Source organism: Pleurodeles waltl, chromosome 2_2, assembly GCF_031143425.1.
Source record: "Pleurodeles waltl isolate 20211129_DDA chromosome 2_2, aPleWal1.hap1.20221129, whole genome shotgun sequence".
In the NCBI taxonomy this organism is placed as follows: domain Eukaryota; kingdom Metazoa; phylum Chordata; class Amphibia; order Caudata; family Salamandridae; genus Pleurodeles; species Pleurodeles waltl.
In genome coordinates this window covers 1,198,781,710-1,198,805,473 of record NC_090439.1, presented here as the reverse complement: position 1 = coordinate 1,198,805,473, position 23,764 = coordinate 1,198,781,710, and the positions used below count along the sequence as shown (strand labels likewise).

General features: G+C 46.3%; 1 protein-coding gene across 1 annotated transcript in view; it reads right to left on the bottom strand.

Annotated features, from left to right (window-relative positions):
* Window positions 1-23,764, bottom strand: part of LOC138279426 (vomeronasal type-2 receptor 26-like) — a 230,173-nt gene that overhangs the window by 76,719 nt on the left and 129,690 nt on the right. The window contains exons 5-6 of the mRNA XM_069219403.1: window positions 6,128-6,364; window positions 4,666-4,789 (exon numbers count right to left, since the gene is read on the bottom strand). Coding sequence (XP_069075504.1) covers window positions 4,666-4,789; window positions 6,128-6,364 — 361 coding nt within the window. The remainder of the gene's footprint in view (window positions 1-4,665; window positions 4,790-6,127; window positions 6,365-23,764) is intronic.

The window sequence follows — 23,764 nt, the reverse complement described above, 5'->3', positions numbered from 1 at the left end:
AATTGTGAGACAATTCCATGATCCCCCGAGTCTCTAGCACAGACCCGGGTACTGCCAAACTACCTTTCCCGGGGTTTCACTGCAGCTGCTGCTGCTGCCAACCCCTCAGACAGGTTTCTGCCCTCCTGGGGTCCAGCCAGACCTGGCCCAGGAAGGCAGAACAAAGGACTTCCTCAGAGAGAGGGTGTTACACCCTCTCCCTTTGGAAAAAGTTGTCAGAGCTGGGGAGGAGTAGCCTCCCCCAGCCTCTGGAAATGCTTTGATGGGCACAGATGGTGCCCATCTCTGCATAAGCCAGTTTACACCGGTTCAGGGATCCCCCAGCCCTGCTCTGGCGCGAAACTGGACAAAGGAAAGGGGAGTGACCACTCCCCTGACCTGCACCTCCCCTGGGAGGTGCCCAGAGCTCCTCCAGTGTGCTCCAGACCTCTGCCATCTTGGAAACAGAGGTGTTGCTGGCACACTGGACTGCTCTGAGTGGCCATGCCAGCAGGTGACGTCAGATACTCTTTCTGATAGGCTCTTACCTGTGTTGCTAGCCTATCCTCCTTCCTAGGTAGCCAAACCTCCTTTTCTGGCTATTTAGGGTCTCTGCTTTGGGGAATTCTTTAGATAACGAATGCAAGTGCTCATCCGAGTTCCTCTGCATCTCTCTCTTCACCTTCTGCGAAAGGATCGACCGCTGACTGCTCAGGACGCCTGCAAAACCGCAACAAAGTAGCAAAGACGACTACTGCAACCTTGTATCGCTGATCCTGCTGCCTTCTCGACTGTTTCCTGGTGGTGCATGCTCTGGGGGTAGCCTGCCTCCTCTCTGCACCAGGAGCTCTGAAGAAACCTCCCGTGGGACGACAGAATCCTCCCCCTGCAACCGCAGGCAACAAAAGACTGCATCACCGGTCCTCTGGGTCCCCTCTCAGCATGACGAGCATGGTCCCTGGAACTCAGCAACTCTGTCCAAGTGACTCCCACAGTTCAGTGACTCTTCAGTCCAAGTTTGGTGGAGGTAAGTCCTTGCCTCCCCACGCTAGACTGCATTGCTGGGTACCCAGTGATTTGCAGCTGCTCCGGCTCCTGTGCACTCGTCCAGGATTTCCTTTGTGCATAGCAAAGCCTGGGTCCCGACACTCGAACCTGCAGTGCACAACCTTCTGAGTTGTCCTCCGGCGTCGTGGGACTCCCTTTTGTGTCTTCGGGTGGACTCCGGTTCACTCCTCTTCCAAGTGCCTGTTCCGGTACTTCTGGGGGTGCTGCCTGCTTCTCTGAGGGCTCCCTGACTTGCTGGGTGTCCTCTCTGTCTCCTCATCCAAGTGGCGACATCCTGGTCCCTCCTGGGCCACAGCAGCATCCAAAAACCCTAACCGCGACCCTTGCAGCTAGCAAGGTTTGTTTGCAGTCTTTATGCACGGAAATACCTCTGCAAGCTTCTTCACGACGTGGGACATCCATCCTCCAAAGGGGAAGTTTCTAGCCCTCTTCGTTCTTGCAGAATCCACAGCTTCTACCATCAAGTTGCAGCTTCTTTGCACCCTCAGCTGGCATTTCCTGGGCATCTGCCCACTCTCAAAATTGTCGCAACTCTTGGACTTGGTCCCCTTGTTCCACAGGTACTCAGGTCCGGAAATCCACTTTGGTTGCCTTGCTGGTGTTGGTCTTCCTTGCAGAATTCCCCTATCACGACTTCTGTGCTCTCTGGGGGATATAGGTGCACTTTACACCTACTTTTCAGGGTCTTGGGGTGGGCTATTTTTCTAACCCTCACTGTTTTATTATAGTCCCAGCGACCCTCTACAAGTTCACATAGGTTTGGGGTCCATTTGTGGTTCGCATTCCACTTTTGGAGTATATGGTTTGTGTTGCCCCTATGTGCTCCTATTGCAATCTACTGTAACTTTACATTGCTTGCATTACTTCCTTTTGCTATTACTGCATATTTTTGGTATTGTGTACATATATCTTGTGTATATTTGGCATCCTCATACTGAGGGTACTCACTGAGATACTTTTGGCATATTGTCATAAAAATACAATACCTTTATTTTTAGTATATCTGTGTATTGTATTTTCTTATGATATTGTGCGTATGACACCAGTGGTATAGTAGGAGCTTTGCATGTCTCCTAGTTCAGCCTAAGCTGCTCTGCTATAGCTACCTTCTATCAGCCTAAGTTGCTAGAAACACCTCTTCTACATTAATAAGGGATAACTGGACCTGTTACAGAGTGTAAGTACCCCTTGGTACCCACTACAAGCCAGGCCAGCCTCCTACACAGTGTGCCAAAGAGAATTGGTAAATTTAGTCACTAGCCTACAGTGACAAATTTAAAAAGCAGAGAGAGCATAAACACTGAGGTTCTGGTTAGCAGAGACTCAGTGATGCAGTTAGGCACCATACAGGGAACACATACAGGGCACTTACTATGAACTTATAGTGACACAAGGCTAAAACAACATACATACAGTGAAATATAGGGGTAACATGCCAGGCAAGATGGTACTTTCCTACATCTAAGGAGCCCCCAGAGTGCATGGAATCATAAAACCAATGCTTACAAAAGCCTTGGGGCATGATTCCAACATGTTTGACACCAAACATGGCCATATTCAGAGTTACCATTGTGAAGCTGTACATAGGTACCTATGTCCAGTGCACACGTAAAATTGCGTTCCCGCACTCACGAAGTCTAGGAAAATGGTCCTGGACAACGTGGGGCCCTCACACACACACTTCAAGGTTGGAAGCCCTGACATATAGGTGACTTATAAGTGACCTGGTGCAGTGTAAATGGCAGTGAAAGGGTGCATGCACCATTTCACACAAGCTGCAAAGGCAGTCCTGTAGAAGCCTTTGTATGGGCTCCCGATGGGTGGCAAAATAAATTCTTCAGCCCACAATGATCTCCTGGAACCCTAATGACCTGGGTACCTAAGTAGCATATACTGTGTATTTATAAGGGAGCACCAGTATGCCAGTTATGAGTGGAATACTGTGTTAGCAGTATCCAACAACCAAATTTAAATTGAGAGAGCATAACTACTGGGGTCCTGATTAGCAGGATCTCAGTAGATACAGTCAAAAACAGGCCAAGAATTGGGTTAACCATGCAAGAAAGAGGCTACTTTCTCACACATGCTTCATGTTGTATTGTTTTTTTTTTTATCACTCTATAATTTGTAAAGATTACTTATAAAATGATACTGTTACTATAAGTGATATTGCTTATATTATTTCCACCATTATTATGTGATATATGTGATATTACTTATAGTATGATACCCTTATTATAAGTGATAGTACTTAAATTATGGAACTATTACTATAGGTGATATTACCTATATTATGACACAATTACTATATGTGATATTCATTATACTATGGTACTGTTACTATAAGTGATATTACCTACATTATGATATAATTACTATATGTGATATTAATTATATTATGATACTGTTACTAGAAGTGACATTACTTATATTATGATAACATTACTATAAGTGATATTACTTATAATATGATTCCGTTACTATCAGTGATATTACTTATTTTATGATGCAATTACTATATGTGATATTAATTATATTTTGATATTGTTACTACAAGTGATATTACTTATATTATGACACTATTACTATATGTGATATTACTTACATCCTGATACCAATACTATAAGCGATATTACTTATTTATTTTATGATACAATTACTATATGTGATATTAATTATATTATGATACTGTTACTATAAGTGATATTACTTATATTATGACACATTATACTATATGTGATATTACCTATATTATGATACCATTAGTATAATTAATATTACTTATATTGTTATACTATTACTATAAGTGATATTACTTAAATTATGATACCATTACTATAGGTGATAATACTTATATTATGATACAATTACTATAAGTGATATCACTTATAATATGATGCAATTATTATAAGTGATATTACTTATATTATGATACCATTACTAAGTGATATTACTTATATTATGACATAATTACTATAAGTGATATCACTTATATTATGATACTATTACTATATTTGTTATCACTGATATCATCGTACTTTTACTAATTGTGACATTTCTTATATTATTACACTATTACTATAAGAGATATTTGATTGTGTGTAAAATAACTGTATGGGTACAAAGAATAAATGCAGGGAGCAGATGTTACTTATATTATGATATTATTACTTTACATGATATTACTTATGTAATGATACCATTACTATATGTGACATTAGGTATATTGTGATACTAATACTATATGTGATGTTTCTGATAGTATGACACTATTACTATATGTGATATTACTTATATTATGATACTATTACTTTAAGTGATACCACTTATAGTACTACATGTGATATTACTTATATTATAAGTGATATTACTTATATTATGATACTATTTCTATAAGTGATATTTGATTATGTGTAAAATAACTGCGTGTTTACAAAGAAAAAATGCAGGGAACAGACGTTACATTGAGCATACCATATAAACCGTTTTGTTGTTTCATCCTATCTTATTGGTGGTTTTATGTTGCAGGCACAATTCATCTTGGGACATCCAGAGCAAGTTTCCCAGAATTTAACATCTATCTAATGTGAGGCTTTAGGAAGCCAGTTTTTCACATACCGGTCCTGTTGGAAAACTCCCCGTCGGCACAGGGCACACAGTAAAAACAGCAGACAGGCTTCCCTTCTCTTGGAGCTTTGCGGGACCCTGGGAGGCAGCTCTCACTGCAGACCGAGCGAGGAGCCTGTGAAGTGAAGTAGAATCAAGGAGAAACTGTGCTTAATTTGTTCAGTGGTAGCCCACAATGCATCCTTCACCACAAGCACTAATGTCTATTTCTACTCATTTGCTTAGTCACAACATGGTAAAATATTCATTTTAGTTTATATGATTTTTTAATTGATTTTAGTATGCTTTACAAAGATTTGGCCCATTTGGACATCATTGAGAGTCATCAATTTAATATTCATTGTTTGGCTGAAACCTCGGATATGTATGGATTAAAAATGTGCTGTGTGGGGTAAAACATGCTAATATTTAAAATGTGTTCTATGCAGCAATACATATGTTATAAATCAAATTTTAATTTAATATCTCATTGCAAGGAAGCCAAACACAAATTCTTGAATGTGCTTCTGTTTTGACTAAACTAGGTTGAACAAGACACTTATAAAAAAAGACAAGGCATGCAACGTGGACTGTATACGATTGTGCTAACAGAGTTCTGACTTTACTATGTTAATTTTCACATAGTGAGGAATCTTTTTTAGACATTTGCATCAAGAAAGGGCCTGCAAGGGTATGCTGTATATATATTCATAAGGTAAGAGTGAACTCAGTTCTTGCCTACTCATAAGCCAAGGAAAGCTGCCCAGAGACTCTCTTATTACTGATGCAACAACTAAGGGCCTGATTTAAAACTTGGCGGCCCGGTCCCTCTGTTGCAATGGTGACAGATATCCCAACTGCTGAAATCAAAATCCTAGGAGATAAAATGGGGTTTCGATTTTGGTGGACGGGATATCTGTCACCATTGTGATGAATGCAGCACACACAGAAAGAGGAACTAACGAGGAGAAAAATAAATACTTCCACGAGTCACGTCTCCCCTGAGAAGTTGTATCTTTTTGGTGCATTCCCTGATCTCCCACTTCTGGTAAATCAGGGAATACGTCATTAACCATTGGAGTTGTGAATGAACACTCATTCATCCACCATGGAACGCCTTCTCAGGGCAGAGTAAGGCAACCCAGCGATTTGAGCTCTGTTGCCCTACTTCAGATTTATGGAGCCACTCATGGCCACGCAAAGTGGCCATGCATGGCTTCATAAATCTCTAGTTTAAGTTGGGTCGCACTTGCATTACAATGTGTGGTACAAGTGAGACACAAGGAGGATCATAAATATGCCCCTGAGTGCCTAGACTGAATATACTTAGCAGTGTGTGTTCCGCAGCTTGTTGCTCAGTTTAAACTTTAAAATTGGTTCAACGCTTCTGACAGGATGAAACAGTTGATTGTAAGCTAAAATAGTTGAAATTGGCCCCACCTGACTGCCATTAGTTGAATGTCTGAAGACTAACCTGATTCTTCTGGTGACCACTAACATGCCACGTAATGGCGCTTTCATTGATGATAAGTTGTTGCCCTGGTTGTGCTGTGAAATCTAAATGTCCAACCTTAACAACTTCCAAGACAGATAAGCCGTTGAAAGCCCAGTTTAGAATGTCATACTTTGCTGGTACTTGCCCTTTGTCATCGAAAAAAATGTCATGCCCAGAAGAAGTCTTAAAATGTATCTTCTGGAGAAACCTGTTCACCTGAAACACAAAACACAAGATCAGTAGGTCACATTCAGGTCTAACAGTGTGGCATCCAATTTATTTAAACAATTGAAACCAAAATAGAGGATGACAACGAAATTCAGGTGCGAATTCTAGAACATACCTAAGTTTTTTGGTTACTAATAATTTACACTTAACTGAGACTGTAAGAAAGGCACTCCTAAAAATTGTAAACAGACTCTTGGTCATATCTTTGCAAGACTCCGGCATCGCAGCATCCTTAGATCAAGGAATGAACTTATGTCCAGACATCAAACAATGTTCATTAAGAATGCATAATTCCCATTCCAAAACATAGATGCAGAAACCTAACTACATGTTGATGGTTTTATTCTTTAGGCCATATTCTAAGTCACTCTGATCAAGCTTTCCTCATGGAACTAAAAGCCAGATGCATGTAGCTTAAGGTTTGCGTTTTTTTAACAGTATATTTTTGTGATTCGCTATTAGTAAATCGCAAGCTGCTATGTACAACAGAGTATTTAATATTGTTTGCAATTTCCAAATGGGTCACAAGACACCTGCCTCATTAATATTCATGAGGAAGGTCACAATATGCGACCCATATGGGAATGGACACAATCACAGGGATGGTGGCCTGCTGGGGTCAGCAGACCACCATGTCAGTGATTGATTTTAAATAAAGCAATCTTTTTTTTTGTAATGCAGCTCATTTTCCTTAAAGGAAAATGGGATGCAGTACATAAAAATTTTTTAAATATTTCTTTTAATTTTTTGACAGCAGACAGTGGTCCACAGGACCACTGTCTGCTCTTAAAAATTGTTTGCACCCCCATTCGCAAAGGGGAAGTGGTCCCGTCGGGTCCCCTTCCTGTTTGCAAATGGCTTACTACCAACTTGCTATAAGGAAGGAACGCACTTGGCACACCCCTTCCTAATAGCGAGTCACAAACCCCATTTTACGAGTCGGTAATAGGTTATGAACTAGCAATATCTTGTTGGTACATGCCTAAAAGCATTTAACCAATCCCAAACGGCCCGATGGGCCTTTTGCATCCATAAAAATTGCTTCATACATCTGACCCAAAACACTGCATGAATTACAGTGGTTAGATTTTTCCACACCAGACTTTTTCGATGTGGGAGAACCATACCCCATTTTCCAGCCTTAATTATGGATGAAAATACATGAGACTTTAGCTCCAGGAGCACCTAAATCTCATTCCCTCTTTTTGTGACTGTGGGAGCATCCAATGCCCCCACTGTAGGAGGCTGGACTGGCTTGTAGTGAGTACCAAGGGGTACTTGCACCTTGCACCAGGCCCAGTTATCCCTTATTAGTGTATAGGGTGTCTAGCAGCTTAGGCTGATAGATAATGGTAGCTTAGCAGAGCAGCTTAGGCTGAACTAGGAGACGTGTGAAGCTACTACAGTACCACTTAGTGTCATATGCACAATATCATAAGAAAACACAATACACAGTTATACTAAAAATAAAGGTACTTTATTTTTATGACAATATGCCAAAGTATCTTAGAGTGTACCCTCAGTGAGAGGATAGGAAATATACACAAGATATATATACACAATAGCAAAAATATGCAGTATAGTCTTAGAAAACAGTGCAAACAATGTATAGTTACAATAGGATGCAATGGGGAAACATAGGGATAGGGGCAACACAAACCATATACTCCAAAAGTGGAATGCGAACCACGAATGGACCCCAAACCTATGTGACCTTGTAGAGGGTCGCTGGGACTATTAGAAAATAGTGAGAGTTAGAAAAATAACCCTCACCAAGACCCTGAAAAGTGAGTGCACTAAAGTTCCACTAAGGACAAAGTAGTCGTGTTAGAGGAATAATGCAGGAAAGACACAAACCAGCAATGCAACAACTGTGGATTTCCAATCTAGGGTACCTGTGGAACAAGGGGACCAAGTCCAAAAGTCACAAGCAAGTCGGAGATGGGCAGATGCCCAGGAAATGCCAGCTGCGGGTGCAAAGAAGCTTCTACTGGACAGAAGAAGCTGAGGTTTCTGTAGGAACGAAAAGGGCTAGAGACTTCCCCTTTGGTGGACGGATCCCCATCGCCTTGCAGAGTCGTGCAGAAGTATTTTCCCGCCGGAAGAACGCCAACAAGCCTTGCTAGTTGCAAATCGTGCGTTTGGCGTTTTTGGACGCTGCCGGGGCCCAGGAGGGACCAGGAGGTCGCAAATTGGACCTGAAGAGAGAGGGGACGTCGAGCAAGACAAAGAGCCCTCACTGAAGCAGGTAGCACCCGGAGAAGTGCCAGAAACAGGCACTACAAGGATGCGTGAAACGGTGCTTGCCGAAGTTGCACAAAGGAGTCCCACGTCGCCGGAGACCAACTTAGAAAGTCGTGCAATGCAGGTTAGAGTGCCGTGGACCCAGGCTTGGCTGTGCACAAAGGATTTCCGCCGGAAGTGCACAGGGGCCGGAGTAGCTGCAAAGTCGCGGTTCCCAGCAATGCAGCCCAGCGAGGTGAGGCAAGGACTTACCTCCACCAAACTTGGGCTGAAGAGTCACTGGACTGTGGGGGTCACTTGGACAGCGTCGCTGGATTCGAGGGACCTCGCTCGTTGTGCTGAGAGGAGACCCAAGGGACTGGTAATGCAGCTTTTAGGTGCCTGCGGTTGCAGGGGGAAGATTCCGTCGACCCACGGGATATTTCTTCGGAGCTTCTGGTGCAGAGAGGAGGCAGACTACCCCCACAGCATGCACAAGCAGGAAAACAGTCGAGAAGGCGGCAGGATCAGCGTTACAGAGTTGCAGTAGTCGTCTTTGCTACTATGTTGCAGGTTTGCAGGCTTCCAGCGCGGTCAGCGGTCGATTCCTTATCAGAAGGTGAAGAGAGAGATGCAGAGGAACTCGGTTGAGCTCATGCATTCGTTATCTGCAGTTTCCCCAGAGACAGAGACCGTAAATAGCCAGAAAAGAGGGTTTGGCTACCTAGGAGAGAGGATAGGCTACTAACACCTGAAGGAGCCTATCAGCAGGAGTCTCTGACGTCACCTGGTGGCACTGGCCACTCAGAGCAGTCCAGTGTGCCAGCAGCACCTCTGTTTCCAAGATGGCAGAGGTCTGGAGCACACTGGAGGAGCTCTGGACACCTCCCAGGGGAGGTGCAGGTCAGGGGAGTGGTCACTCCCCTTTCCTTTGTCCAGTTTCGCGCCAGAGCAGGGGCTAAGGGGTCCCTGAACCGGTGTAGACTGGCTTATGCAGAATTGGGCACCTCTGTGCCCAACAAAGCATTTCCAGAGGCTGGGGGAGGCTACTCCTCCCATGCCTTCACACCATTTTCCAAAGGGAGAGGGTGTCACACCCTCTCTCAGAGGAAGTTCTTTGTTCTGCCATCCTGGGCCAGGCCTGGCTGGACCCCAGGAGGGCAGCTGCCTGTCTGAGGGGTTGGCAGCAGCTGCAGTGAAACCCCAGGAAGGGCAGTTTGGCAGTACCAGGGTCTGTGCTACAGACCACTGGGATCATGGGATTGTGCCAACTATGCCAGGATGGCATAGAGGGGGCAATTCCATGATCATAGACATGTTACATGGCCATATTCGGAGTTACCATTGTGAAGCTACATATAGGTAGTGACCTATATGTAGTGCACGCATGTAATGGTGTCCCCGCACTCACAAAGTTCAGGGAATTGGCTCTGAACAATGTGGGGGCACCTTGGCTAGTGCCAGGGTGCCCTCACACTAAGTAACTTTGCACCTAACCTTTACCAGGTAAAGGTTAGACATATAGGTGACTTATAAGTTACTTAAGTGCAGTGGAAAATGGCTGTGAAATAACGTGGACGTTATTTCACTCAGGCTGCAGTGGCAGGCCTGTGTAAGAATTGTCAGAGCTCCCTATGGGTGGCAAAAGAAATGCTGCAGCCCATAGGGATCTCCTGGAACCCCAATACCCTGGGTACCTCAGTACCATATACTAGGGAATTATAAGGGTGTTCCAGTAAGCCAATGTAAATTGGTAAAAATGGTCACTAGCCTGTTAGTGACAATTTGGAAAGAAATGAGAGAGCATAACCACTGAGGTTCTGATTAGCAGAGCCTCAGTGAGACAGTTAGTCACTACAAAGGTAACACATTCAGGCACACTTATGAGCACTGGGGCCCTGGGTTACCAGGGTCCCAGTGACACATACAACTAAAACAACATATATACAGTGAAAAATGGGGGTAACATGCCAGGCAAGATGGTACTTTCCTACACAACCCCCCCCCAAACGAAGGACAATAAGACTAGCCATGACCTGATGAGTCTTCATTGTCTAAGTGGAAATATCTGGAGAGTCCATCTGCATTGGAGTGGCTACTCCCAGGTCTATGTTCCACTGTATAGTCCATTCCCTGTAGGGATATGGACCACCTCAACAATTTAGGATTTTCACCTTTCATTTGTTTTAGCCAAAGTAGAGGTTTGTGGTCTGTCTGAACAATGAAGTGAGTGCCAAACAGGTATGGCCTCAACTTCTTCAGAGCCCAGACCACAGCAAAGGCCTCCCTCTCAATGGCAGACCAACGCTTTTCTCTAGGGGTCAACCTTCTACTAATAAAAGCAACAGGTTGATCCTGGCCCTCAGAATTAAGTTGTGATAGGACTGCCCCTACTCCTAATTCAGATGCATCAGTTTGGACATAGAATTTTTTAGAGTAACAAGGGCTTTTCAGGACAGGTGCAGAGCACATGGCCTGCTTCAGCTCCTCAAAAGCTTTCTGACAGTTTGCTGTCCATAATACCTTTTTAGGCATTTTTTTGGATGTGAGGTCATTAAGAGGGGCTGCAATGGAGCCATAGTTCTTAATGAACCTCCTGTAGTACCCAGTGAGGCCTAGGAAGGCTCTCACCTGAGTCTGAGTGGTAGGGGGAACCCAATCAATAATTGTTTGGATTTTCCCCTGAAGTGGTGCAATCTGTTCCCCACCAACAAGGTGTCCCAGATAAACCACCTTACCCTGCCCTATCTGGCACTTTGAAGCCTTGATAGTGAGGCCTGCCTTTTGCAGGGCCTCCAAAACTTTCCATAGGTGGACCAGGTGATCATCCCAGCTGGAGCTAAAGACAGCTATATCGTCCAAATATGCTGCACTGAAAGCTTCCAGCCCTTGCAGGACTGTGTTCACCAACCTCTGAAAAGTGGCAGGTGCATTTTTCAAACCAAAAGGCATTACAGTAAACTGGTAATGTCCTCCAATGGTAGAAAATGCAGTCTTAGATTTAGCATCTTCTGATAATTTGATCTGCCAATACCCTGCAGTCAAATCAAAAGTGCTTAGATACTTGGCAGATGCCAGTGTATCTATAAGCTCATCTGCCCTGGGTATAGGGTGAGCATCAGTTTTGGTTACCAAGTTGAGACCTCTATAGTCTACACAAAACCACATTTCCTTCTTTCCATCTTTAGAATTGGGTTTTGGTACCAGTACCACAGGGGAAGCCCATGGACTGTCAGAGTGCTCAACCACTCCTAGTTCCAACATTTTCTGAACTTCTTGCTTTATGCAGTCCCTGACATGGTCAGGCTGCCTATAGATCTTACTTTTGACAGGTAAACTGTCTCCAGTATCTATAGTGTGCTCACACCAAGAAGTGGTGCCTGGCACAGTAGAGAAGAGTTCTGAAAATTGTCCTAGGAGATTTATGCAATGGTCTTTCTGCTCAGCAGTAAGACAATCAGCCAAAACTACACCTTCCACAAGAGCATCTTGTTCTGTGGAAGAGAAGAGATCAGGTAGAGGATCACTGTCTTCTTCCTGTCCCTCATCAGTTGCCATGAGCAGGGTCAGATCAGCCCTGTCATAGTAGGGGTTCAGGCGGTTGACATGGAGCACCCTAAGGGGACTCCTGGCAGTGCCTAAGTCAACCAAGTAGGTGACTTCACCCTTCTTTTCAACAATTGTGTGGGGTCCACTCCATTTATCTTGGAGTGCTCTTGGGGCCACAGGCTCCAAGACCCACACTTTCTGCCCTGGTTGGTACTGAACCAAAACAGCCTTCTGATCATGCCATTGCTTCTGGAGCTCTTGGCTGGCCTGAAGGTTTTTACTGGCCTTTTTCATGTACTCAGCCATCCTTGATCTGAGGCCAAGTACATAATCCACAATATCCTGCTTAGGAGCTTTTAAAGGTTGTTCCCAACTCTCCTTTACAAGTGTGAGTGGACCCCTAACAGGGTGTCCAAAAAGAAGTTCAAAGGGGCTGAAGCCCACTCCTTTCTGGGGTACCTCCCTGTAGGCAAAAAGGAGGCATGGTAGAAGGATATCCCATCTCCTGCGGAGTTTTTCAGGGAGACCCATAATCATGCCTTTGAGAGTTTTATTAAATCTCTCCACCAGTCCATTTGTTTGTGGATGATAGGGTGTTGTGAACTTGTACGTTACACCACACTCCTTCCACATGGCCTTTAAGTATGCAGACATGAAATTGCTTCCCCTGTCTGATACCACTTCCTTTGGGAAGCCCACCCTGGAAAATATTCCCAGGAGGGCCTTTGCCACTGCAGGTGCTGTAGTGGTCCTTAAAGGAATAGCTTCAGGATATCTTGTGGCATGGTCCACTACCACCAAGATAAACCTATTGCCTGAAGCAGTAGGAGGGTCAAGGGGGCCAACTATGTCAACCCCTACCCTTTCAAAGGGAACCCCAACCACAGGCAGTGGGATAAGGGGTGCCTTTGGGGTGCCACCTGTCTTGCCACTGGCTTGACAGGTTTCACAGGACTTACAAAATTCCTTTGTGTCCTCAGACATCTTAGGCCAATGAAACAGGGGAACAAGCCTGTCCCAAGTTTTCATTTGTCCTAGATGCCCAGCTAAGGGAATGTCATGTGCCAGTGTTAGGAGGAACTTTCTGTACTCCTGAGGAATCACTAATCTCCTGGCAGCTCCAGGTTTAGGATCCCTATGCTCAGTGTACAAGAGGTTGTCCTCCCAGTAAACTCTGTGAGAGTCACTGACATCCCCATTAGCCTGTTTGACAGCTTGCTGTCTGAGACCCTCTAATGTGGGGCAGGTTTGCTGTGCCACACTCAGCTCCTCTCTGGCAGGCCCCCCTTCACCCAAATGCTCAGCAGTGTCTGCTTCCAGCTCCTCTGGTGTAGGTTCTGCACAGGGAGGGAATTCTTCTTCCTCAGAAGTTGAATCCACTGTAGAGGGAGGGATAGTAGGAAGTGGTTTGCTTCTACTAGCCCTAGCTTTAGGGAGCACTTGGTCCATTGTTCCAGGATCCAAGCTTCTCTGTCCTTTTTGCTTTTTGGCCGGAGCCCTTGTCAAAGCAAAAATATGCCCTGGGATGCCCAGCATTGCTGCATGGGCCTCCAACTCCACATCTGACCAAGCTGATGTCTCCAAATCATTCCCTAATAGACAGTCTACAGGTAAATCTGAAGCTACCACAACTTTCTTTGGACCAGTTACCCCCCCCCCAGTTGAGATTTACAACAGCCATGGGGTGGCTTTGTGTTATGTTGTGAGCATCGGTTACTTGGTACTGGTGTCCAAGTATGTGTTGTTCAGGGTGTACCAGTTTCTCAATCACCATTGTGACACTGGCACCTGTGTCCCTGTAGGCCTGGACCTCAACACCATTTATTAGGGTTAGTTGCTTGTACTTCTCCAAGTTATGGGGGCAAGCAACCAAAGTGGCTAAATCAATAGCCCCTTCAGGGACTAAAGTAGCCTCTGTGGTCTCCCTAATCAGACCAACCCCAACTAAATTACCAAAAGTGAGCCCAGCTACTCCCTTGGATTGGCTATTAGTAGGTTTGCTCCCACCACCACTGCTATTAGTAGGGACACTAGGTGTAGCAGTAGGGGCTGTAGTGGTAGGAGCTGTGGTGCCTTTCTTTGGACAACTGGGATCTGTTGTCCAATGGCCTTTTATTTTACATAAATAGCACCATGGTTTCTTTTCCTTGTTCTGATTAAAGGAGGATTTGGACCCACCACCCCCACCAGAGTGTTTTTGTGGGTCTGATGAAGACTCATTTTTAGATTTGTCCCCACCCTTGTCAGAAGACTTACCATCCTTCTTTTTGTTGCCATCTTTGTCACCCCCTGTATGAACTTTTCTGTTCACTCTTGTTCTGACCCATTTGTCTGCCTTCTTTCCCAATTCTTGGGGAGAGGTCAGATCAGAGTCCACCAAGTACTGGTGCAACAAATCAGACACACAATTATTAAGAATATGCTCTCTCAGGATTAAGTTATACAGGCTGTCATAATCAGTAGCTTTACTGCCATGTAACCACCCCTCCAAGGCCTTCACTGCCTGGTCAATGAAATCAACCCAGTCTTGTGAAGACTCCTTTTTGGTCTCTCTGAACTTTATCCTGTACTGTTCAGTGGTTAAGCCATAACCATCCAGGAGTGCATTCTTAAGAACTTGGAAATTATTGGCATCATTTTCTTTCACAGTAAGGAGCCTATCCCTACCTTTTCCACTAAATGATAGCCATAGGATAGCAGCCCACTGCCTTTGAGGGACATCCTGTACTACACAGGCCCTCTCAAGTGCAGCAAACCACTTGTTAATGTCATCCCCCTCCTTATAAGGGGGAACTATCTTGTGCAGATTCCTGGAATCATGCTCTTTTGCAGGATGACTATGGGGAATACTGCTGCTGCCACCATGGGTATCTAAACCCAACTTCTGTCTTTCCTTCTCTAATTCAAAAGACTGTCTATCCAAATCCAGCTGTTGCTTTTTAAGCTTCAGTCTGGTTTGTTCCACCCTCAACTTATTGAGTTCCCTCTCTAACATTCTGTCATCAGGGTTGGTGGGAGGGACATTTCTAGAAACAGAGCTATGATGGGAATGAACAGAAGGAGACCTGTCCCTTACAGAAGCCAGCCTAACAGCTTGGTTTACAGAAACATTACTACCAGTATGGTGAGAATAAATGCTTTTGCTATGATGTGAGACAACACTATTTATTTGGTGTGGCTCATCATCATTACCATCTATGCTAGATTGTCTAGTAATGGGCAGGCTAGGAAGTTTCTTTCCTGAATCTTTTCCTGGGGGAGTCCCTGAATCAGATTGGGAACTATTAGGTACTTTTTCAACAGATGGGGCACCTATGGCCTTATCCTGTTCTCTAAGCATGTTAAGTAACAGTTCCAAGGAAGGATTCTTCCCTACACTCAAACCTCTCTCTATACAGAGACTCCTTGCTCTTTTCCAGCTAAGGTTGTCATATGCAAGTTTGGACAGATCAAAACTTTGGCCTGTGCCAGACATTTTTTAGAGAGAGTTAAAGTGATAGAAAAAGAGAAAAAAGTTTTCAGAACTTTTTGGAAAGACAGAAAAAACTTTTTTAACTTTTAAGAACTTTTTGAAAGTTTAGAAGTACTTTGCAGCACTTAGAAAAGAGTGAAAAGAGGAAATGCAAAACTTTTTGGCTATGTGTATATACACTGACCTTGTTTTGTATATTTTTCTCTTACGAAAAGTACAATGACAAGAGTGGTAAGTAGTCTCAAGCACTTATCCCACCACTGCACAACCAATGTAGGAGGCTGGACTGGCTTGTAGTGAGTACCAAGGGGTACTTGCACCTTGCACCAGGCCCAGTTATCCCTTATTAGTGTATAGGGTGTCTAGCAGCTTAGGCTTATAGATAATGGTAGCTTAGCAGAGCAGCTTAGGCTGAACTAGGAGACGTGTGAAGCTACTACAGTACCACTTAGTGTCATATGCACAATATCAATTGAAAACACAATACACAGTTATACTAAAAATAAAGGTACTTTATTTTTATGACAATATGCCAAAGTATCTTAGAGTGTACCCTCAGTGAGAGGATAGGAAATATACACAAGATATATATACACAATAGCAAAAATATGCAGTATAGTCTTAGAAAACAGTGCAAACAATGTATAGTTACAATAGGATGCAATGGGGAAACATAGGGATAGGGGCAACACAAACCATATACTCCAAAAGTGGAATGCGAACCACGAATGGACCCCAAACCTATGTGACCTTGTAGAGGGTCGCTGGGACTATTAGAAAATAGTGAGAGTTAGAAAAATAACCCTCACCAAGACCCTGAAAAGTGAGTGCAAAGTGCACTAAAGTTCCCCTAAGGACAAAGTAGTTGTGTTAGAGGAATAATGCAGGAAAGACACAAACCAGCAATGCAACAACTGCGGATTTCCAATCTAGGGTACCTGTGGAACAAGGGGACCAAGTCCAAAAGTCACAAGCAAGTCGGAGATGGGCAGATGCCCAGGAAATGCCAGCTGCGGGTGCAAAGAAGCTTCTACTGGACAGAAGAAGCTGAGGTTTCTGCAGAAACGAAAAGGGCTAGAGACTTCCCCTTTGGTGGACAGATCCCTCTCGCCTTGGAGAGTCCTGCAGATGTGTTTTCCCGCCGGAAGAACGCCAACAAGCCTTGCTAGTCGCAAATCGTGCATTTGGCGTTTTTGGACGCTGCCAGGGCCCAGGAGGGACCAGGAGGTCGCAAATTAGACCTGAAGAGAGAGGGGACGTCGAGCAAGACAAAGAGCCCTCACTAAAGCAGGTAGCACCCGGAGAAGTGCCAGAAACAGGCACTACGAGGATGCATGAAACGGTGCTCGCTGAAGTTGCACAAAGGAGTCCCACGTCGCCGGAGACCAACTTAGAAAGTCGTGCAATGCAGGTTAGAGTGCTGTGGACTCAGGCTTGGCTGTGCACAAAGGATTTCCGCCGGAAGTGCACAGGGGCCGGAGTAGCTGCAAAGTCGCGGTTCCCAGCAATGCAGCCCAGCGAGGTGAGGCAAGGACTTACGTCCACCAAACTTGGGCTGAAGAGTCACTGGACTGTGGGGGTCACTTGGACAGCATCACTGGATTCGAGGGACCTCGCTCGTCGTGCTGAGAGGAGACCCAAGGGACCGGTAATGCAGCTTTTTGGTGCCTGCGGTTGCAGGGGGAAGATTCCGTCGACCCACGGGAGATTTCTTCGGAGCTTCTGGTGCAGAGAGGAGGCAGACTACCCCCACAGCATGCACAAGCAGGAAAACAGTCGAGAAGGCGGCAGGATCAGCGTTACAGAGTTGCAGTAGTCGTCTTTGCTTCTATGTTGCAGGGTTGCAGGCTTCCAGCGCGGTCAGCGGTCGATTCCTTATCAGAAGGTGAAGAGAGAGATGCAGAGGAACTCGGCTGAGCGCATGCATTCGTTATCTGCAGTTTCCCCAGAGACAGAGACCCTAAATAGCCAGAAAAGAGGGTTTGGCTACCTAGGAGAGAGGATAGGCTACTAACACCTGAAGGAGCCTATCAGCAGGAGTCTCTGACGTCACCTGGTGGCACTGGCCACTCAGAGCAGTCCAGTGTGCCAGCAGCACCTCTGTTTCCAAGATGGCAGAGGTCTGGAGCACACTGGAGGAGCTCTGGACACCTCCCAGGGGAGGTGCAGGTCAGGGGAGTGGTCACTCCCCTTTCCTTTGTCCAGTTTCACGCCAGAGCAGGGGCTAAGGGGTCCCTGAACTGGTGTAGACTGGCTTATGCAGAATTGGGCACCTCTGTGCCCAACAAAGCATTTCCAGAGGCTGGGGGAGGCTACTCCTCCCCTGCCTTCACACCATTTTCCAAAGGGAGAGGGTGTCACACCCTCTCTCAGAGGAAGTTCTTTGTTCTGCCATCCTGGGCCAGGCCTGGCTGGACCCCAGGAGGGCAGCTGCCTGTCTGAGGGGTTGGCAGCAGTAGCAGCTGCAGTGAAACCCCAGGAAGGGCAGTTTGGCAGTACCAGGGTCTGTGCTACAGACCACTGGGATCATGGGATTGTGCCAACTATGCCAGGATGGCATAGAGGGGGCAATTCCATGATCATAGACATGTTACATGGCCATATTCGGAGTTACCATTGTGAAGCTACATATAGGTAGTGACCTATATGTAGTGCACGCGTGTAATGGTGTCCCCGCACTCACAAAGTTCAGGGAATTGGCTCTGAACAATGTGGGGGCACCTTGGCTAGTGCCAGGGTGCCCTCACACTAAGTAACTTTGCACCTAACCTTTACCAGGTAAAGGTTAGACATATAGGTGACTTATAAGTTACTTAAGTGCAGTGTAAAATGGCTGTGAAATAACGTGGACGTTATTTCACTCAGGCTGCAGTGGCAGGCCTGTGTAAGAATTGTCGGAGCTCCCTATGGGTGGCAAAAGAAATGCTGCAGCCCATAGGGATCTCCTGGAACCCCAATACCCTGGGTACCTCAGTACCATATACTAGGGAATTATAAGGGTGTTCCAGTAAGCCAATGTAAATTGGTAAAAATGGTCACTAGCCTGTTAGTGACAATTTGGAAAGAAATGAGAGAGCATAACCACTGAGGTTCTGATTAGCAGAGCCTCAGTGAGACAGTTAGTCACTACACAGGTAACACATTCAGGCACACTTATGAGCACTGGGGCCCTGGGTTACCAGGGTCCCAGTGACACATACAACTAAAACAACATATATACAGTGAAAAATGGGGGTAACATGCCAGGCAAGATGGTACTTTCCTACACCCACCAGGAAACATCTTTCTTCCTCCCTTTCAGCCCCCAACTCAACTTCCAGTCCCACCCACAGGTCACCGAATATGTTTATCGCCTGCTCTGAAAAGATGGCAAACATATGCATTAAACCCCCACTGAATTGTGAATTCTGAATGTATTTATAACAAGAAAAAATGGTCTGGTGCGATGATTCCCCTTTCTTCACGCGCACGGGATTTCACCATTACCCCAGTTTTGTGCAACTTGTAATCGAGCCTTTTGGTTGCAGAGCACATTTTCTCCAACTCAAATGAAATAATTTAAGGTCCAGTTCGCTACCGAGAAGTTTGGGAGAAATTATTGGTTAACATATGAAGCAAAGATTTAGGGTCTGATTATGAGTTTGGAAGTCTTGGTACCGCCTACGAGGTGGCGTTGGAATCATCGTTTCACCGTTGGTGGTCTGCCCACCCTATTACGATGCGTGCGGTTACATAGATGAAAGACCCCCGCAGTCCCGCCGCCACCGCCAGGAAAACTTGTCCACCGTGGCTACAGGATAGGCCAATGCATCTTTCAAAGGGCAGAGCACCAGTGTTACCACCGGCCCAATCACGAAATGCCTTTCCGCCGATGTAATTGTCAGGGTCCAACCACCACATCTGAACTGGTGTAAAGGGAGGGACATAAGCCTGAAACTTACCTGTAGTCAGGTACATACATCCTGACCCACAATGGAGCCAATCATACACCTCATGCCACTGATGTTCCTTCCTAAATGGACACCATCATGTACGCAACCAGCGGTAAGTTAAACTCATACTCATTCCCATCGACTCCTCTACAAACTAAGGACCTGCCAGTAACCTGGCAAGGGGTTTGTGGTCCCTGGACCAAACATATATTGTGGGCCCCTGTCCGGAATTGTACCCAATGTAAGATCCGATGATAGCTCCATGATGCCCTCTTTGGTCAGGTCACTCACACTGTGCAGCCACATTCTACAAAATTCAACATGTGTGCATATCTCAGAATCATAGATAGAGATGTGTGCATCAAATTGTGTTACACAACAGCACATCCTCATCAAATACACACCTATTGATCTCTGTAACACCCTCACATTGCTCATATGCTAGGTCCTGTTGTGATATCAAATATACATCTATATGGATGTTTCATGAAGCTGACACACACCTTCTTTGCCCAATCTCTGTAATGGACTCTCACATATCAACCACATTTACATGTTATGTTAGAGAAATGGGATTCGAAATAACCAGTGTGAGAAACATCCAAAGGTCACTGTAACCGGGTAGATGACGACGCGGCCGCGCGAACAGCGTCTCTAGTTGCCTTGACGACCGGGGAGCCGGCGTCAGCAACGCAAACCCGGATTTCCGGTTTTTAGAAGGGACAAAAAGAGAGGACGGACGACGCGGGACGGATGTCGGTGGTGAGCGAGGAGATTGCCGTCGGGGTGAGACCAAGAGGAAAACTTACCGGAGTCGTCAAAAGGAAGCCCAGAGGACCCCTATCCCGCCAGGGACACGGGAGAACGGAGAAGCTAAGAAGCGAGTGTAGACACGCCAAAACGCCGCCACGTCCCAGGAGGGGCGTGGCTCTCTAAGGTACGGTCCCTTCTGAGGGACAGACACATTTTCACTTAAATCTGGACAGGGAAGTGGAGGAGGGCAGAGGACGGAGGGGGGGGAGGGAAGGAATTGAGGGGGAAGAAAAAGGGGAACGGGCAGAAAAGCAAGGCACGAGAAAACACTTCAGTTCAGCAGTTACGGCGGGCAAATAACAACAGAGCTGACGCCATAATAAAACCCGAGTATTCACGACGGGTGACTAATGTGTCCAAAACAAATCACGTGTTTAATGTGCCTAAACAATTTTTTTTCTGAATAAACTAAAGGCCAATGGCTAGTCCATGTGGAATTGCGTGGTCTAGCACACTCCTCTGCAACTAAACCTGTCTCTCATGACACTGCCATGGGAACCTCACAGGAAGGGGCATCAAGTGGAAAGTCCAGGCACCTCAATGATATCACTTGAGAGGGGGGTGTCAGTTTTAGGATGGGTGGGTTTGGTTTTCTGGGGGTTTTGGTTTTCTGAGGGTTATGGGTGGGTTTCGTGGTAGGGGGGTCAGGTTTTCCAAGGACAGATTTCTATGCAGAAGGGATGGGTTGGGGTGTAGAAGGGGTCCTTTTTGCCTTTGGAGGGGGAGGCTTAGGTGTGACAGGGTTAAGAGCAAGGGTAAATAAAAAGATTTCTTTGGGAAAAGGGGTAGGGAGAGCTGGAGGGAGTAGGGGTTGGGAGGTTGAGGGACTGGAAGGTTCAGGAGTGGGTGGGTTGTTGTTGTTGGCACAGGTGTCTTTGTGTCTGATCTATCGTGTTTGTGTTTTGCAGGTATCTGTTGTGAGGGTGAGTGTGGGCATTTATATTTTTTGGTGGTGTGTGATGTTGACATGCTGGGTATGCTGGGTGTTGTGGATGGATCTGGTGCTGTGAGTGTGGTGCCTGGGGGAATTCTGTGGTTGGTGGATGTGTCTGTGGAAGTGGGTGTGGTGTCTGGGGGTGTAACAGGGTATTGGATAGACATGTGGGTGCAGTTATGGTGTCTGGTGGAATGCTGAGGTGGTTGATGGGTCTGTGGGTGTGGTGCCTGGGGGAATGCTGGGGGGTGGTGATTGTGAGGGGGTGAGTGTCTGGTGACCAGAACCTCAGTTTTTATGCTCTCTCTGCTTTCTAAATCTGTCACTGCAGGCTAGTGACTAAATTTACCAATTCTCATTGGCACACTGGTACACCCATATAATTCCCTTGTATATGGTACAGAAGTACCCAGGGTATTGGGGTTCCAGGAGATCCATAAGGGCTGCAGCATTTCTTTTGCCACTAATAGGGAGCTTTGACCATTCTTACACAGGCCTGCCACTTCAGCCTGAGTGAAATAACGTCCACGTTATTTCACAGCAATTTACCACTGCACATAAGTAACTTATAAGACACCTATGTGTCTAACCTTCACTTAGTGAAGGTTGGGTGCCAAGTTACTTAGTGCGTGGGCACCCTGGCACTAGCCAAGGTGCCCCCACATCGTTCACGGCAAATTCCCCAGACTTTGTGAGTGCGGGGACACCATGACACACGTGCACTATACGTAGGTCACTACATATGTATAGCGTCACAATGGTAACTCAGAGCATGGGCATGTAACATGTCTAAGATCATGGAATTGTCACCCCAATAACATTCTGGTATTGGGGTGACAATTCCATGATCCCCGGGTATCTAGCACAGAACCCGGGTACTGCCAAACTGCCTTTCCGTGGTTTCAACTGCAGCTGCTGCCAACCCCTCAGACAGGTTTCTGCCCTCCTGGGGTCCAGGCAGCCCTGGCCCAGGAAGGCATAACAAAGGATTTCCTCTGAGAGAGGGTCTTACACCCTTTCCCTTTGGAAATAGGTGTGAAGGGCTGGGGAGGAGTAGCCTCCACCAGCCTCTGGAAATGCTTTGATGGGCACAGATGGTGCCCATCTCTGCATAAGCCAGTCTTCACCAGTTCAGGGATCCCCCAGCCCTGCTCTGGCGCAAAACTGGACAAAGGAAAGGGGAGTGACCACTCCCCTGACCAGTACCTCCCAGGGGAGGTGCTCAGAGGTCCTCCAGTGTGTCCCAGACCTCTTATATCTTGGAAACGGAGGTGTTGGGGGAACACTGGGCTGCTCTGAGTGGTCAGTGCCAGCAGGTGACGTCATAGACCCCCTCTGATAGGCTCTTACCTTTTTAGGTAGCCAATCCTCCTTTCTTGGTAGCCAACCCTCCTTTTTTGGCTATTTAGGGTCTCTGCTTTGGGGAATTCTTCAGATAACGAATGCAAGAGCTCACAAGAGTTCCTCTGCATCTCCCTCTTCGACTTCTACCAAGGATCGACTGCTGACTGCTCCAGGACACCTGCAAAACCGCAACAAAGTAGCAAGGTGACTACCAGCAACATTGTAGTGCCTCATCCTGCCGGCTTTCTCGACTGTTTCCTGGTGGTGCATGCTCTGGGGGTAGCCTGCCTTCACCCTGCACCAGAAGCTCCGAAGAAATCTCCCGTGACTTGACAGAATCTTCCCCCTGCTAACGCAGGGACTAAAAGACTGCATCACTGGTCCTCTGGGTCCCCTCTCATCCTGACGAGCGTGGTCCCTGGAACACATCAACTCTTTCCAAGCGACTCCCACAGTCCAGTGACTCTTCAGTCCAAGTTTGGTGGAGGTAAGTCCTTGCCTCCCCACGCTGGGCTGCAAACCTGTGTACTGTGTGATTTGCAGCTGCTCCAGCTCCTGTGCACTCTTCCAGGATTTCCTTTGTGCACAGCCTAGCCTGGGTCCCCAGCACTCAGTCCTGCAGTGCACAACCCGCTGAGTTGGCCTCTGACATCGTGGGACACTCCTTTGTAACTTCCTGTGGACTCCAGTTCACTAATCTTCTAAGTGCCTTTTGGGGTACTTCTGCGGGTGCTGCCTGCTTCTATGAGGGTGATCTGAGTTGCTGAGCACCACCTCTGTCTCCTCCTCCAAAAGGCGACATCCTGGTCCTTCCTGGTCCTCAGCATCACCCAAAAACCTCTACAGCGACCCTTGCAGCTAGCAAGGCTAGTTTGCGGTCTTTCTGTGTGGGAACACCTCTGCAAGCTTCACCGCGACGTGGGACATCTTCCATCCAAAGGAGAAGTTCCTAGTCCTCTTCTTTCTTGCAGAACTCCAAGCTTCTTCCATCCGGAAGCAGCTTCCTTGCACCTTCATCCGGGCTTTTCTGGGCTCCTGCTCCCCCGGACACTATAGCGACTATTTGACTTGGTCCCCTTGCTTTACAGGTCCTCAGGTCCAGGAATACGTTTTCAGTGCAC